Below are 13651 nucleotides of genomic sequence, written 5' to 3' on the forward strand. Positions count from 1 at the left end.
AAGCGCGCGTCTGAAGATAGCGCCAAGGAAGAGAGGGAGGACATGGCGATGGGGGCAACCGCGAGGCCGGGTGCGGAACAAGCCAGCGTCAGGGTCCCCGCGCGGGCGGGCGGGCGGGGTTGGGCGGAGGGCGCCGGCGGGCCGAGGCAGCTGCGGCCCAGGCCCTCCCTTGCCGGGCATTGTGACGCGCGCGGGCGCCGACTGTGCTGCTGCGCAGCCGGGGGCGGCGTGCGCCAGGGCCCGAGGCCACATCGGCCATGAGGCGGCACCAGCAGCGGCGTCGGCCGCGGCGCGGGTCGGGCCAGTACCTCGGGGCGGAGCCCGGGTGGCGCGTCTCCCCGAGCGACCGAGGCGCGCCCAGCGCCAGCAAGGGCCGCAAAAAGGCGCCCGCCACGTCGTGCTGCAGCTTGTCGGGCGCCGAGACCCCGCGCAGGATGGCGCGGCGACGCAGCAGCCCCGGCCGCTTCTCCCCGCCGCGGCCCTTCCCGGACGCCTACAGCTCGGAGCCCGAGGTGGCGGGCGGCGAGGGCGGCCTGCGGCGACACCTCCTGGCGCAAGCGTACCGCGACGAGGGAGGCCTGCTGCTGCCCCCGCCGCGCAAGGGCAAGGGCTGCTCGACGGCGCCGCGCGGCAAGCGGCCCGCCGCGTCTGCCTCTTGCGCGTCCCCTCTGCGCCTGTCCGCTTGGCAGCAGCAACACCTGGCCCCGGCGGGCGAAGGCTGCGCCACGCCGTGCACCACCTCGTGCACCACGCTCTACGGCGGGGACTTCCCGGGGCACCCCGATCTCCCCGCGCGCTCCCCGGTGGGCAGGTGCACCCGCGTGGAGGAGCTGCTCCGCGACGACCAGTGGGCCAGCCCGGTGCCTCGACCCTTGGAGTATGGCACGGATCTCCCCACCGACGCCAGCAAGCCGCCCTCCATCTGCCCCTCTTCCTTCTCCTTCGCCCAGTTCGACAGCAAGGCCTCCCCTCGCCTGGAGAAGGAGCCCCCCCGGAGAGACTGGCAGGAGCCCTGTGACAGCAGCCACAGCCTGGCAGACCTCATGCACAGTTTGGCCAGGCCCTATGAGGACGAGGAGCCTCAGGCCTACCTGCCCCGCGACCCCAGCGCCCACCTGCACCAGCGTCTCCTGGGCCGCAAGCCCCGCCGCAAGCCCCGCAAGGGAGACCCGCAGGTCAGCCTGCAGGACCTGACGGACAAAAGGTACGAGGACCTGATCCCCGCAAGGGACAAGAAGATCGCGGCCCTCATGCTCGCCAGGCACCAGGAGGAGGAAGAGATGAAGGACCGCCAGCTGCAGGTTTCCGACGCCTGGGATAAGATGAGGAGGAAGGAGAAGCAGCACAAAGCCCGGGCGGAGAAGGAGAGGCAGTACCAGTTGGTCGACAGCCTGGACCAGTGGCAGAGGGACCGCGATCAACGGAAAGCCAAGCTCAGGCTAGAGGAGCAGCAGCTGTTGGCAGCCCGGGAGAGGGATGTGATGCTTCGGGACAAGAAGTGGAAGAAGCTGGCCAAAGAGCAGGATTGCAGGCGGAGGGAGAAGCTGGAGAATGCTCGGCTTCAGGCCGAGTATCGGAAACGGTGCCAGGAAAAGCAGCTCTGGGACAAAAGGTTAAGCGACAGGCGTACCAAAGAGCAGAACTCCGCTTTGTACAAGGAAAGGATGCTGCAGGCCCTGGAGAAGAGGCTGATCAAGGATATGGAAAGGAAGAGGAGGAAAATAGATATGAATGACTACAAGACCAAGCACATGAGCGCTAAGGACCAGGTGGAAGATCGGGTCAAAGCCGACGAGCTGTACAAGAGGCTGTGTATCGAACAAAAGCTTCAGAGGTCCCAGGAAATCCTGGAGCAGCTGCTTGAAGAAAGGAACAGGGAACTGAAGGAGAAGACTTTAAAGGAAGAAGAGCAGGGCTTGATAGCCAAGGTAAGAGCCAAAGAGACGGAGGAAGAGAAGAGGAGGCGCAAGGAGATGTTGCTGCAGATAGCCGAGATGAAGATCCAGCAGGCCAGAGAAATCATGTCCAAAAATATCCGAGACAGATCGCAGCGCGTGAGAGAGCTGAACTGTATGAAAGAACGGAACCACCATTTTCGCAAACAGAAGCTTGATTATGACGAAAAATGTCACCTACAGGAAATGCAAGAAGCTTTAAGAAGGAAAGCTCAGAAAAGCAATCAGATTCTAAGGCACAAGGACGCAGCTATCGACGAGTCTAGGAGAATAGCCAAAGCATCTTATGACCTTAGAGAAAAAGTGAGAGACCTGATAAATCGCAATTCATTTGACCAGATGGCTTTAGATGCGCAACGTAATGCAAGCCTCCTTAGAGGCCTGTAATGAAGTTTAAGGAAACATTCCAGACTGTGTTGTGTCAAAAAAAGATGGTTGTAATGCGTTCGCTCTGCATTGCTGTACACTAAAGTGATTTGAGCCTTAATTACTGTTTGACTCATAAGTGTTTGGTTTACAAACATTTACTGTTTATACTAAAAATCTATCACTTGCATTTGTGATTTGATCGTGAAGAGAAAGAATTGAACTTTGGCCCTGTGCTACTCTTTATGGGATGTGGCCTTGGCTTAATGCTAGGCACTTTGAACTGAGTATTCTTGTAACAAATTATGATTTTGTAAAATTCTATTTTACAATGAATATCTGAAGTGTTCACAAATTATGGAGTTTACACAGTTTGTGAATGGTTCATGACACATACTTCATTTCAAAGTATGTAGCAGTTCATCATACATCAAGAATAGAATCATATTTCAAGATACTCCAATAATTTATTATCTAAAGAAATACTATTTTTATAGCTAAATAACCTAAGCAGTTGCCTGCAATCTGCATAGTCAACCATTTACACTAGTCCAATTTATTTCGGCTGAGGACATGTCCTTATCACTGTGCACGCACAATCACCGTAGTTTGGCAAACATAATGAATATATTGTTTTAGCATATGGCTATGATGGCTCTGTCAGGTTTGTAATGTAGTGAATTAGAAACTTTTTTATGAAGGAAACTGCAGGAACAAACCATGTATAATTTATAAAGTATTCTTAAAATAAAGTTTGATCAGTATATTTCCATATTTTGAAAAGTAGGAATTGTATTACTTTATGATCAATAACAGTGACTAAGTTGGGAATGTGGAGACAATTCTACTGTCATATCCAACTCTGGGCTTGAATTTGCAAGGCAGAAGTGAGAGCGAGGGGAATACCCTACATTTCTATATACATTTTTCTGCTTTAAAAAAAACCCCTCCTCTCTCCCATTGAAAGCAGTGGGGGGGGGGATTTAGTCATGCACAAGAGTATAACTAAATAGCTACCTGGAAACCAGGAGGATTTGGAAACTTAGACCAACCTGCTTCCCAAATCATTCCCCTTTGATCTCCTCCAACCTGGAGCTCTGATGTTGGTTGGGGCACTATTGCGGAGGAGGGACGTTCTGATACCAGATTTCTCTGTCTTAACATCAGAGTTATATATGTGACCTATCCTGTGTCCTCTAGGATTACCTTCCAGGAAACTCTCATTACATCATTCATATTCTGGGTTGATCTGTGATCTGAAACAGATAATAAACAATTAGAAGTATGGTGAATTAATTACCCATCTTAATGTAATTCAAAATTTAATAAGCATGTGTGTTATTTAATAGGTTGGTTGGAGAGAATAAAATGACAGAACTTGAGGAACAATAACTTCACTTCTATTGCCACAAATGCCCAAAACATTCAAGATTCACACATCTGATACTTGACTGAAACGGGGTCAGAGCACTTGGAGCCCAAGGTTTGGACTTGTAACCAGACGGTACAACAAACAGGACCACCTGGCTTCCTTTCCTCCTCCATAGAAGTTCTAAAACTGGCCTAGATGCAGACCAAGTGAACCCCACTACCATCACATGACACAATCTTGCCCCAATCACTTTTGTCTCCTCCACCCTGGCTGACGTGAATGGCAGGACTGTGGATATGACCCTGGCCCTGCCAGCAGCTGACCAAAGTTTGGATTTCACAGTATATACCTAAGACACTCTGGAAAGTATAAGAACTGGTGTATCACTGAAATAAATGTTCTCCACTTGGGTGCTGCAATCTTACTGCCACCACATTTTAATCTTAGAAAAGTTGCTATGCTTATATTTGGATATAGGAAAGGCTACTTTTTGCATAACACATAGCTCACAATATTTCTTTTGAGGGGAGTAGATGCTTCTTTCCAGAAAATTAAGATTCCTCACCAGAATGTAGCACTTCTAAAATGGACCAGAGGAGGGCACTAAAGAGTTGCACAATGATTTCTCATATGGAAAGAGCTGTTAAAATAGATTTTGGAGCTGAAATCATTTTATTGGCCTTATCATGTATACATGACAAGTGCAAACCTCTCATTCAGAAGCAAGTCGCAACTCATTTAATGGGGCATACTCTAAAGCAGTGCTTTTTTCTGGGGGGACACACGGGTACGCATACCCCTAAACATTTTGTGAATCTAAGTTTGGCCTCATTGAGGGGCAGTATTTCAATATGAGTAGGAAAATGAGAGTACCCCTAAACATTTTTGGGGGGAGAGGAAGTACTACTATAAAGTATCCTTATGGGCCCAGTCCAATCAAGGTAAATTTGAAAATCCCATTGATCCTAATTGAAGAGTTAAGCAAATGTTTGACTGTTATCTGTTGGAATTAATGGGAAGTCTCTTGTATATTTGTTAAATTTGTATCTTGCCTTTCCACCAGATGGTGCTCATTTAACTGCTCAGATTATGCCCTGTCTGCTGTAAATGCTGGATCCATTGTTCTCTATCAGCTACTATAGCCTTCCCCTGCATATCGAGGGAGTCTGTCTGTCTGTCTGTCTGTCTGTCTGTCTGTCTGTCTGTCATTAAAGGCCAGTTAACAGTTACTAGACCTCCAATAACCTATTAGAGGCAGAGAGAGAGGATATTCTGTTTGTGTCACAGAGTACTTTTAGAGGTCACTTGCTCATTTCTGCTTTTAAATGGTTCCTGCTATCAACTGTCATTACATCAGATTTGACCTGAAATAAAGTTACAAGAGGTGAAATGTGCAGGCATCTCATCTCTTCAAGAACTTCCCCAGCAATTTCAAGAATCTATATGAAATCTCTTGAGTGAAATTGGGGGCACAGGGACTGTTGTCATCTGTCTGCTGATGATAGTGCTTTTTTCATCATCTGTTTATCTAAGGGCAATGGTATTGGCTGTGAACTTGCATCTCTACACTATAATGAATGGGTGGTGGTGATGGGTGGGCTGTTTGATGTATGGAAGATGGGATTGGCTGTTATAGATTGGGATGAGGGAAAGCCACACTCCCTCAGAGCTTGTGTTTGCCACAGTCCTCGCTTGAGTTGACTACTGTAATGCGCACTATGTGAGACGCCCCTTGAACACTGTCCAGAAGCTTCAGTTGATCCTGCACCAGGTTGCTTGCCTTGCCAATATTATATACTCAGAGAGTATATAATAGTGGTCTCCCAGTGCCAAAGTAGATATCTTAAATATGGGCATGTGGTGTTTTATATATATATATATATATATATATATATATATATATATATATATATATATATATATATTTGCTTTCGTAGATTTTCACGGGTACAGGAATGCAGGTTTTGGTGTCCTCGGGTATCTTCCCGTGTAAAAGTTGGGGTGTCTAGGCGACGTTTCGACGAGGTCTCACTCGTCATCTTCAGGCTGGTGCTTTCGGCTTCTTGTTACTGGAACAGAGCAGGATCTCAGTGTTTGAGTTCCTATAAATACTGTAGAGGAGGTATGGTGTATAGCCTCCAATGTTCTGGGCAGAGAGGAAGTTCCCAGGCTAGTGTGCCTTTTCTTCTTTTGTTCCTTAATTGCTTGAGGGATATCTTGAGTGATTTCTTGAGTGATATCCTGAGTACCACTTAGGTGGGTCATTAGGTGTGGATTAGTTGCTAAAGCCTTTGTGTCTTGACCTCTTGAACTTTGTGAAGAGTTTTTCTGAGAAGATGGGTGTACTACATTTAGTTGTGCTCTGGCTTGGCTTCGTGTATAGGGGCGAGCTGTGGTTTTGTGGCCTGTGCCAGCCAGATCTGTGTAGGGATTGCAGGGGGGTGCAGCATCCGGAGGTGCCACCATGGTTTGGCTACTGGATGGTGTCTGTAATTTATCTGTGGAGAGGGTCTGGGTTTGGGTCTGGTGTGGTTGATTGGTGATGGCGTTCTGTGTGCCTCTGGATCTGGTGTCAGTTTTTGTGGGGAGGGCTAATTTCCAGATGTCTGGCAAGCGGGACACGAAACAGGACACGAAATTAATTTTGCAGATTCCAAATTGCTCTCTAACATGGAACATCACCACAAGAGAATAATCATGGAAGCCATCGAGATAGAGAAACACCCTCACAACATGAACAAGCGTGACGACACATCCCGCTTGCCAGACATCTGGAAATTAGCCCTCCCCACAAAAACTGACACCAGATCCAGAGGCACACAGAACGCCATCACCAATCAACCACACCAGACCCAAACCCAGACCCTCTCCACAGATAAATTACAGACACCATCCAGTAGCCAAACCATGGTGGCACCTCCGGATGCTGCACCCCCCTGCAATCCCTACACAGATCTGGCTGGCACAGGCCACAAAACCACAGCTCGCCCCTATACACGAAGCCAAGCCAGAGCACAACTAAATGTAGTACACCCATCTTCTCAGAAAAACTCTTCACAAAGTTCAAGAGGTCAAGACACAAAGGCTTTAGCAACTAATCCACACCTAATGACCCACCTAAGTGGTACTCAGGATATCACTCAAGAAATCACTCAAGATATCCCTCAAGCAATTAAGGAACAAAAGAAGAAAAGGCACACTAGCCTGGGAACTTCCTCTCTGCCCAGAACATTGGAGGCTATACACCATACCTCCTCTACAGTATTTATAGGAACTCAAACACTGAGATCCTGCTCTGTTCCAGTAACAAGAAGCCGAAAGCACCAGCCTGAAGATGACGAGTGAGACCTCGTCGAAACGTCGCCTAGACACCCCAACTTTTACACGGGAAGATACCCGAGGACCATGAAATGGTCTCCCTCCAATCTGCCTGCAGTCAGAATTCTTTTTGCAAAAATGTGGAAATCAGCTTGTACTCTGCCTATTAAAGAAAGGATAGAAAAAAACTATGGGAAAACACTGCTATGGTTAAACTGAAGAATTGAATCAGATTTAAAGGAAAAACCAAAGGTATGTCACAATAATAGTGCATGACTTGTTGGATTGTGCTTGGATTGACTTGTTGGATTCTAGTGATTCTACTTATTCCACTGGGCTCCTTTGGGAGGATGAACAGGGAATTATTATTATTCAGATAACTCGTATCAGGTCCAGTGAGCATGGCCAATAGTAAGGGATGATGGGACTTGTAGTCCACAATGTCTAGAGGGCAATGTGTTGTCCACCCCTGGCTTAAGAAAGGTTTGTGTGTATTGGCTGTTTCCTTCCCCTCACTCCTCTCAACCTAATCATTCCTAAATACACAAATTGTAAAAAATTAAAAACCAAAACAACAAAAATCTGTAAGAGTCTCATGATCTCTCTTTCAAAGAACGCAGAACCTACCATTGCTCAGGAAATGTGGAGAAAAAAATGTGTCATATTTATGTGAAGATATGGCATCAAAATGTTTTCAGGGGGAGGCCTTATTTGATTTTGAGCTATAGCAGGACTAGAAACGAGTGTTACCTTTATATTTGCTTAACACCAATGTACTAGTTTACAAATGATCCCTTTGATCACTTTTTATTTTCTGTTGCTTGCTCATGGTATTCCTACAGAAAAGTTTATTAAGAGAGTAATGAAACCAATATCCCTTATTTATCCCTTGGATTCTCTTCCAATAAATTATATTGTGGAATTGTGAAGACATTGCTTCCCAACATTTCTCTGTCCCGTTCCCCACTCTGAAGCCACTTTGTGTAAATTTAGAATATGATGTTTCCAACTTGGTTTTCTTTATTACCATGCAGACGATATTCAACTATTCTTCCCCTCACCAAAAAAGAAGTCTGGGGAACCAGTGTTTTTTTCCTCCCAGGCTTTCTTCTTAACTTAAAAAAAACAAACCCACCTCGCACAAGCTGAAGTCTGTTTTGCGTTGTTAGGCCAAGCCATCGTCTGATGGTGATGTAATGGAGAAGATCCACGATGACTGGCTGCAGCCAAACTGGTCATGTTTTGTCCACACATGGCAGAGCAGTCGGTGTACAACACTCACACTGAAGCTAAATCTGTCCTTACAAAAGACGGCTAAAGAAAAAGCATTCACAGCCTAACAAAGCACCAGCCGAGCATGAAAGCAAAGGAAATCTTGCATTCAGTAGAGAGACAGTTGCCAGCTCTTTCAGTTAAAGGCTGGCGACTATGCCATGTGGTAACAGGAGGCGACAATTTTTTTCTGCTCCTTGTGATATGCAAGCTGGATCTTCAGGTGGGAGACAGATGAAGATAGCTGAGTGAAACACTTCCGTGATACGTCGTTTGGCTGCTGAAACCCTCAGAAAATACAGTGGTACCTCGGGTTAAGTACTTAATTCGTTCCGGAGGTCCGTTCTTAACCTGAAACTGTTCTTAACCTGAAGCACCACTTTAGCTAATGGGGTTTCCTGCTGCTGCTGTGCCGCTGCCACCCAATTTCTGTTCTCATCCTGGTTAAAAGGTTTTTTTCTAGTGCTTGTTCCATACTGTTTTAGCAGCTATCAATATATCCCTAACATACGGTTTCACCGTGCTGGGTAAATTAACTTCATTAACATGAAACAATTATCATTAAATGCTAGAAATTCGAAGGTTACCAAATTACTTGCAAGATAGTGAAAATGGCCAAGGTTGAATTTGGCTATGCAGAGTGTGGAGTGGGGCCTCCTTGCCAGCTGTAGTCACACGAGATCATTTCTTTGACCCTTTGGAATGGTAAAATACTCCATATGCCCATAGAGAGTGCTGGAACTTCTGGGTGAGATTTGCTACCTATAAATGAAAATCCTGTAATGAAAGCTGAGTGCTTCATCCCCAACACACAGAGGAGAGCGATCCATCTAATTTCTCTTCCTTACAAATTGCCAGAGGGGTTACTACAGTTCAGGCAGGCTCATTAAAGGCAGTGCCAAACGTGTTGAGAATGGATGGACGCGGATTCAATGAAAAGGAGCCTGAAAGCCTATTCTACACAATCCAATTGTTACTAAGCTCCTACCTAACAAAGGGTTGTATTGTTTGAGGAGTGATTTCTGCCAGGGTGGGAAAAAGCCTTGAAATGTAGTGCCAAATATATTTTAAAAGGGAATATTGTACAGTATATGACCCAATGAACTATGGCTCTCTCTTTCTCATATAGACACATTGGATAATAAAACATGAATGTTTCAGAGAGAGAGAGATATTCTTCTTTCTAACCTTTGAACTAGCTCTAGTCTCATCCACCTCCAACCCTCCCAATTTTCTGTTTCAGGAAAAAGAGCAGAACACTATGATTCACATTTCTTCCTTCTCTATAATTTCTGAAGTGTGACCCACAAATCCCAAATAGCTTTGAAACGCACGGCTCATTTTGCATATTAATGGCAGTAGATAAATATACAGACAAAAGGGCTTCTTCACACAGTGCTTAGTTAAATTATGATTTTTGTTCTCATCGGAGGCACCAACTTGAATGGCTTTAAAAGAGGATTAGACAAATTTGTGGAAGGTAAGTTATCAATGGCTACTAGCCAAAACGGCTACGTTATGCCTCCACTGTTAGAGACAAGCACGTCTCTTAATGCTAAGAGGCACAAGAGAGTGTGTTGTTACTGTAAAATCTCTGGCTAATCTAGTGCAATAGTATCTTAGATATCTACTGGGAGGTCCTGACCAACCTTCTGTTCAACACTGTCAAATTTGGTCAGTGCTTGAATTGGAGACCAATGTACATCACTACAAACCTTTAAGTACAATAAACATACACATACGGTTTCCTTGTGTTCTTGTTACATGGCTCATAGTTCTGTGGGACCAAGTTGTTTTGGTCTTTATGGTGGGTGGAGGAGTATTTGTGAAGGTACCGATTTTGTGACAGTTTTCCTCAGTGTACACAAACATCACAGCAGAAGGTTATGAAGCTATAAGTAAATAGCTAATGGCATAAAATGACAACTAATTCTCCTAATAATCCACATCAGTCTTCAAATCACTGGGTTGTGAATGTAGCGGTAACTTGAATTCTTTTCTGTGCTTATGTTTTGAAACTTGCAAACGTGCTGTGTTTGGTGTGGCTTCTTCCCTCTCACCAGTGAAGCCAAGCCAAAATTGATCGTTAGCAACAGTAATTATTTCTTAATAGGAATAATGAAAAATGACACACCTAACTAACTCTGGCTTCATGCCTACCACAGAGCCTCCATTATTTGGATGAGGTGGAGTTCCTAGCTCCATTTCAATTAGATTTTATGCCTGGGTTTGGCTTTGAAACTGCTTTGGTCACTCTGACAGATGGCCTATGCTAGAAGAGAGACAGGGGGAATCATAGAGTTGAAGGACTCTTGTAGGCTATCCTGACCAGCCTCTACTTGATGCAAACAAGTCAGCACCAAGTCATCCCCAGGAAATGACTCATCAAGTGTTTGCTCGAATACCACCAGAGAGGAAGTTCCCACAGCCCTTATTGGTATTTGGTTCAAACTTCTCTTATGGTCAAATTTTCTGTCTTGCAGATTCTTCTGGATTGTTCAGCAGCTTCGAAAACCATCGACCATGGAACTTTCTGGACAGGCTTGGACTGATTAAGGATTGGAAGTGCTGCCCTATGTATCAATTAAATAATCTATTACGTGTTATAATGAAGCTGTTTATTTAAAAGCCTTTGCACATAATTCTAAACCAATTTTAAATGTTAATCGTTGTTAAGCATCATTAAAGTTGAGGCATCTAGCAATCACTTAAATCTTGGTTTATTACATCATAAATTCGTGGAAAGCACTCATGGTTAGTCCATTATTTACCAGATGGAATCTTTGGGATTGCTTTTCAACAAAAACATTTTGCTTGTGTGACCTACTTCAAACTATATTTGTCATTAATAATGTTTTCTTCTTTTAAAAATTGAAACCGTACCTTCAAGGACGTATGCAGAGGGACATGTTTGCAATGACTGTGAACAGTCGATGGAACACTTTTCTATTGTGTCACTTTTCCTCCCTGCTAAGCTAGCAAATTGCTGCCAGGAGGCCTCAAGAAACCATAGCAACTATCTAGTGACAACCCTGTGTAGTTTTTGTTCCACAGTAGAAGGATCCATTAATCACATTGATTTCTGCCAGTGTGATTTTGGATACTTTTAAAGCTCTTAGCTAAAAATTGTACCACATGTGTATGTGGTGAAGTAGCTTCTCTGCATAATCATCATCTTCATCTTAAAGTTCTATGGAAATGTTGTGGCTTTTTATACAGCTTTGGTATTTTCTCATATTCAGAGATGAAGTTGTGCATGGAAGACAACAGTGCCACATTTATTGTGACCTTTGGAATATCTGAGCACAGATATTACTTAAGAGCATATTGTTGGCTATTTGCAGATTAGTTGCGCTGCAGAAAGCTTTCTGGGGAGACCACACATTACAAGGAACACAAAATAACTTTAGCTAGGTTTTAATAACAAAAAAACAACCTCCTTTTGCAATAAAAATACCAATAAGCATGACCCATCCACCAATCCAACCCCCAGGGTACTGACAGAGCTAGGTGCTGCTCTTTATATACTATACCCAATTGCTGACACAGCTTAATTAACACAACTTAGCAGCACCTGCAATACTGTTTCACAGCTGTAAAACTAGGTCATGTTATTTGCTCTGGCCCTTAAAGACATACACATCTTGTGGAACAAGAATGAACCTTCAAATTTAAAGAGACCATTCAACACACATCACCATTATGCATATTTTAAAGTCAGCCGTTCACTTACAAATTTTAGTTAATTCATTTTTGTACTATGTACCGTATTGGCCTGAATATAAGTTGCACCTGAATATACACCTTTAAAATTCTAAGGGGGGAAAGAAGAAAAGACAATACCGGAATATAAGCCACTCCCTTAAAATTCCGCAGGCACGAACACCTGTTCCATTTTATTGTATGTCAGTTTCACCAGCAATATTGTAAAAGTCAATTTTTGTAATTTTTGTTGCAAATTTAAGCCACACTTTAACTTTTCTTGGTCGGAATTTCTAAAAAAAGTGATTTATATTCAGGCCAATATGGTATATATGGATTTGCTATCTGCCACCCTGGCCCCATTTGCACCAGTCCAGCCCAGAACAGAGCCATACCTCATTGGGCTGGAGGGGGTGGGAGGAGGCACATGTGTCTTTGCTTATATGAGGAGCATTTTTCTTCCACTGGAGGAACTGGAGGTCTTTTTAAATGGAAAAGGTATATATGTACATGACAGATCTCCTTTGTCTGGTAATCATTGGATTGGGATGCTGGTGTTCCAAGTATCACTAGGACAGAGTTGGGGGACATATGGTCCTCTTGACGTTGTTGAATTTAAGTTCCCAACTGGCCCAGACAGCAGGGTCAATGGTTGGGGCTGATGGCAGTTGTAGTCCGACAACATGTCCTACTTTTGCACTAGAGAATATTGCTTAATGTGCAATAATCCATTGCACAAGCATAAAGGTGGAGTTTCAGTTTCACTTTCTTTTGTGATGCTACGAGTTTTCCATGTTAGGTAAAAACATTTTGGGCCAGATTCAACTACCCCATTGCTCTAGAATGCAGCGACTCTTGCAAGTGTAACATTAATTCCCCAAGGGCTGGGAGAATACCCAGAACAGTGAGCAGGAGAAAGAGGGGAGATATTGTTCCATCTGGCAAGCAGAAATGCTTGAGCTGGTGGACTACTAACATTCTCATGATCTTGAATTCCATCCAAAATTATTATTATTCACACAGCCTTTCAGAATCTCCGGTTTTTGAGTGATGAGTTTTTTTAGGCTCATCTGCCATGATCTTCTTGTGCCTTAAGAATCTTTACTGATTCTGTTGCATTTTCAACCCACTTTGGGAGACTGTTATGTCTGAAAAACTATATATAACACCTTAAAATAAATATAGCTTGGATCACAGAACAATTTAAAAGCACATGAAGCCATCGCTTTGCTGAAGTTACACGTGCATGGGTCTGTTCAGTGCCTGGATGGATCACTGGTAGAAGAAAAATAACAAACATAATCTTGAGCAGGTACAAATCAAGCACAGGAATGAGTAAATTTAGCCTGTTTTAAGCTGTTCATTCATATATACACATTTATGATCTTTAGAAGTTTCATTTTCTTGATTGCAACAATAGTATAGGTAGCTAAAGGGCATCTTTCAATTCTCTCTGCTTTCTAGGCTATTCTCCAGGAATTGTCTAGGCTGTGTTTATGTTTGATGAAAAATGCAGATATCTTAAAGTCCATCTACATAGGAAATCTGCATCAGTTTCCAATGAATGAGAGCATTCTGCTGTGGAAGTGATTTGAATCTTAAGAGCATAGAGTGAATACAACAGCCTGCTTAAAGATTCTTCTAATTCACTGCATTCTCGCATGGC

The 13651-nt window shown here is 44.2% G+C and overlaps 1 protein-coding gene across 1 annotated transcript; it reads left to right on the plus strand.

The window, feature by feature from the left end:
• The first annotated feature begins 211 nt into the window (after positions 1-211).
• On the plus strand, positions 212-3095 carry CCDC185 (coiled-coil domain containing 185). The gene has a single exon (XM_028723302.2). The coding sequence runs from the start codon at positions 258-260 to the stop codon at positions 2340-2342; it is 2085 nt and encodes a 694-aa protein (XP_028579135.2). The 5' UTR covers positions 212-257; the 3' UTR covers positions 2343-3095.
• The last annotated feature ends 10556 nt before the right edge of the window (positions 3096-13651 follow it).

The sequence above is a fragment of the Podarcis muralis genome, chromosome 3 (assembly GCF_964188315.1).
Source record: "Podarcis muralis chromosome 3, rPodMur119.hap1.1, whole genome shotgun sequence".
Classification (NCBI taxonomy): domain Eukaryota; kingdom Metazoa; phylum Chordata; class Lepidosauria; order Squamata; family Lacertidae; genus Podarcis; species Podarcis muralis.

Excerpts from the sequence above, each read along its gene's own strand:
- CCDC185 (XM_028723302.2), top strand. The coding sequence starts at position 258 with ATGAGGCGGCACCAGCAGCGGCGTCGGCCGCGGCGCGGGTCGGGCCAG.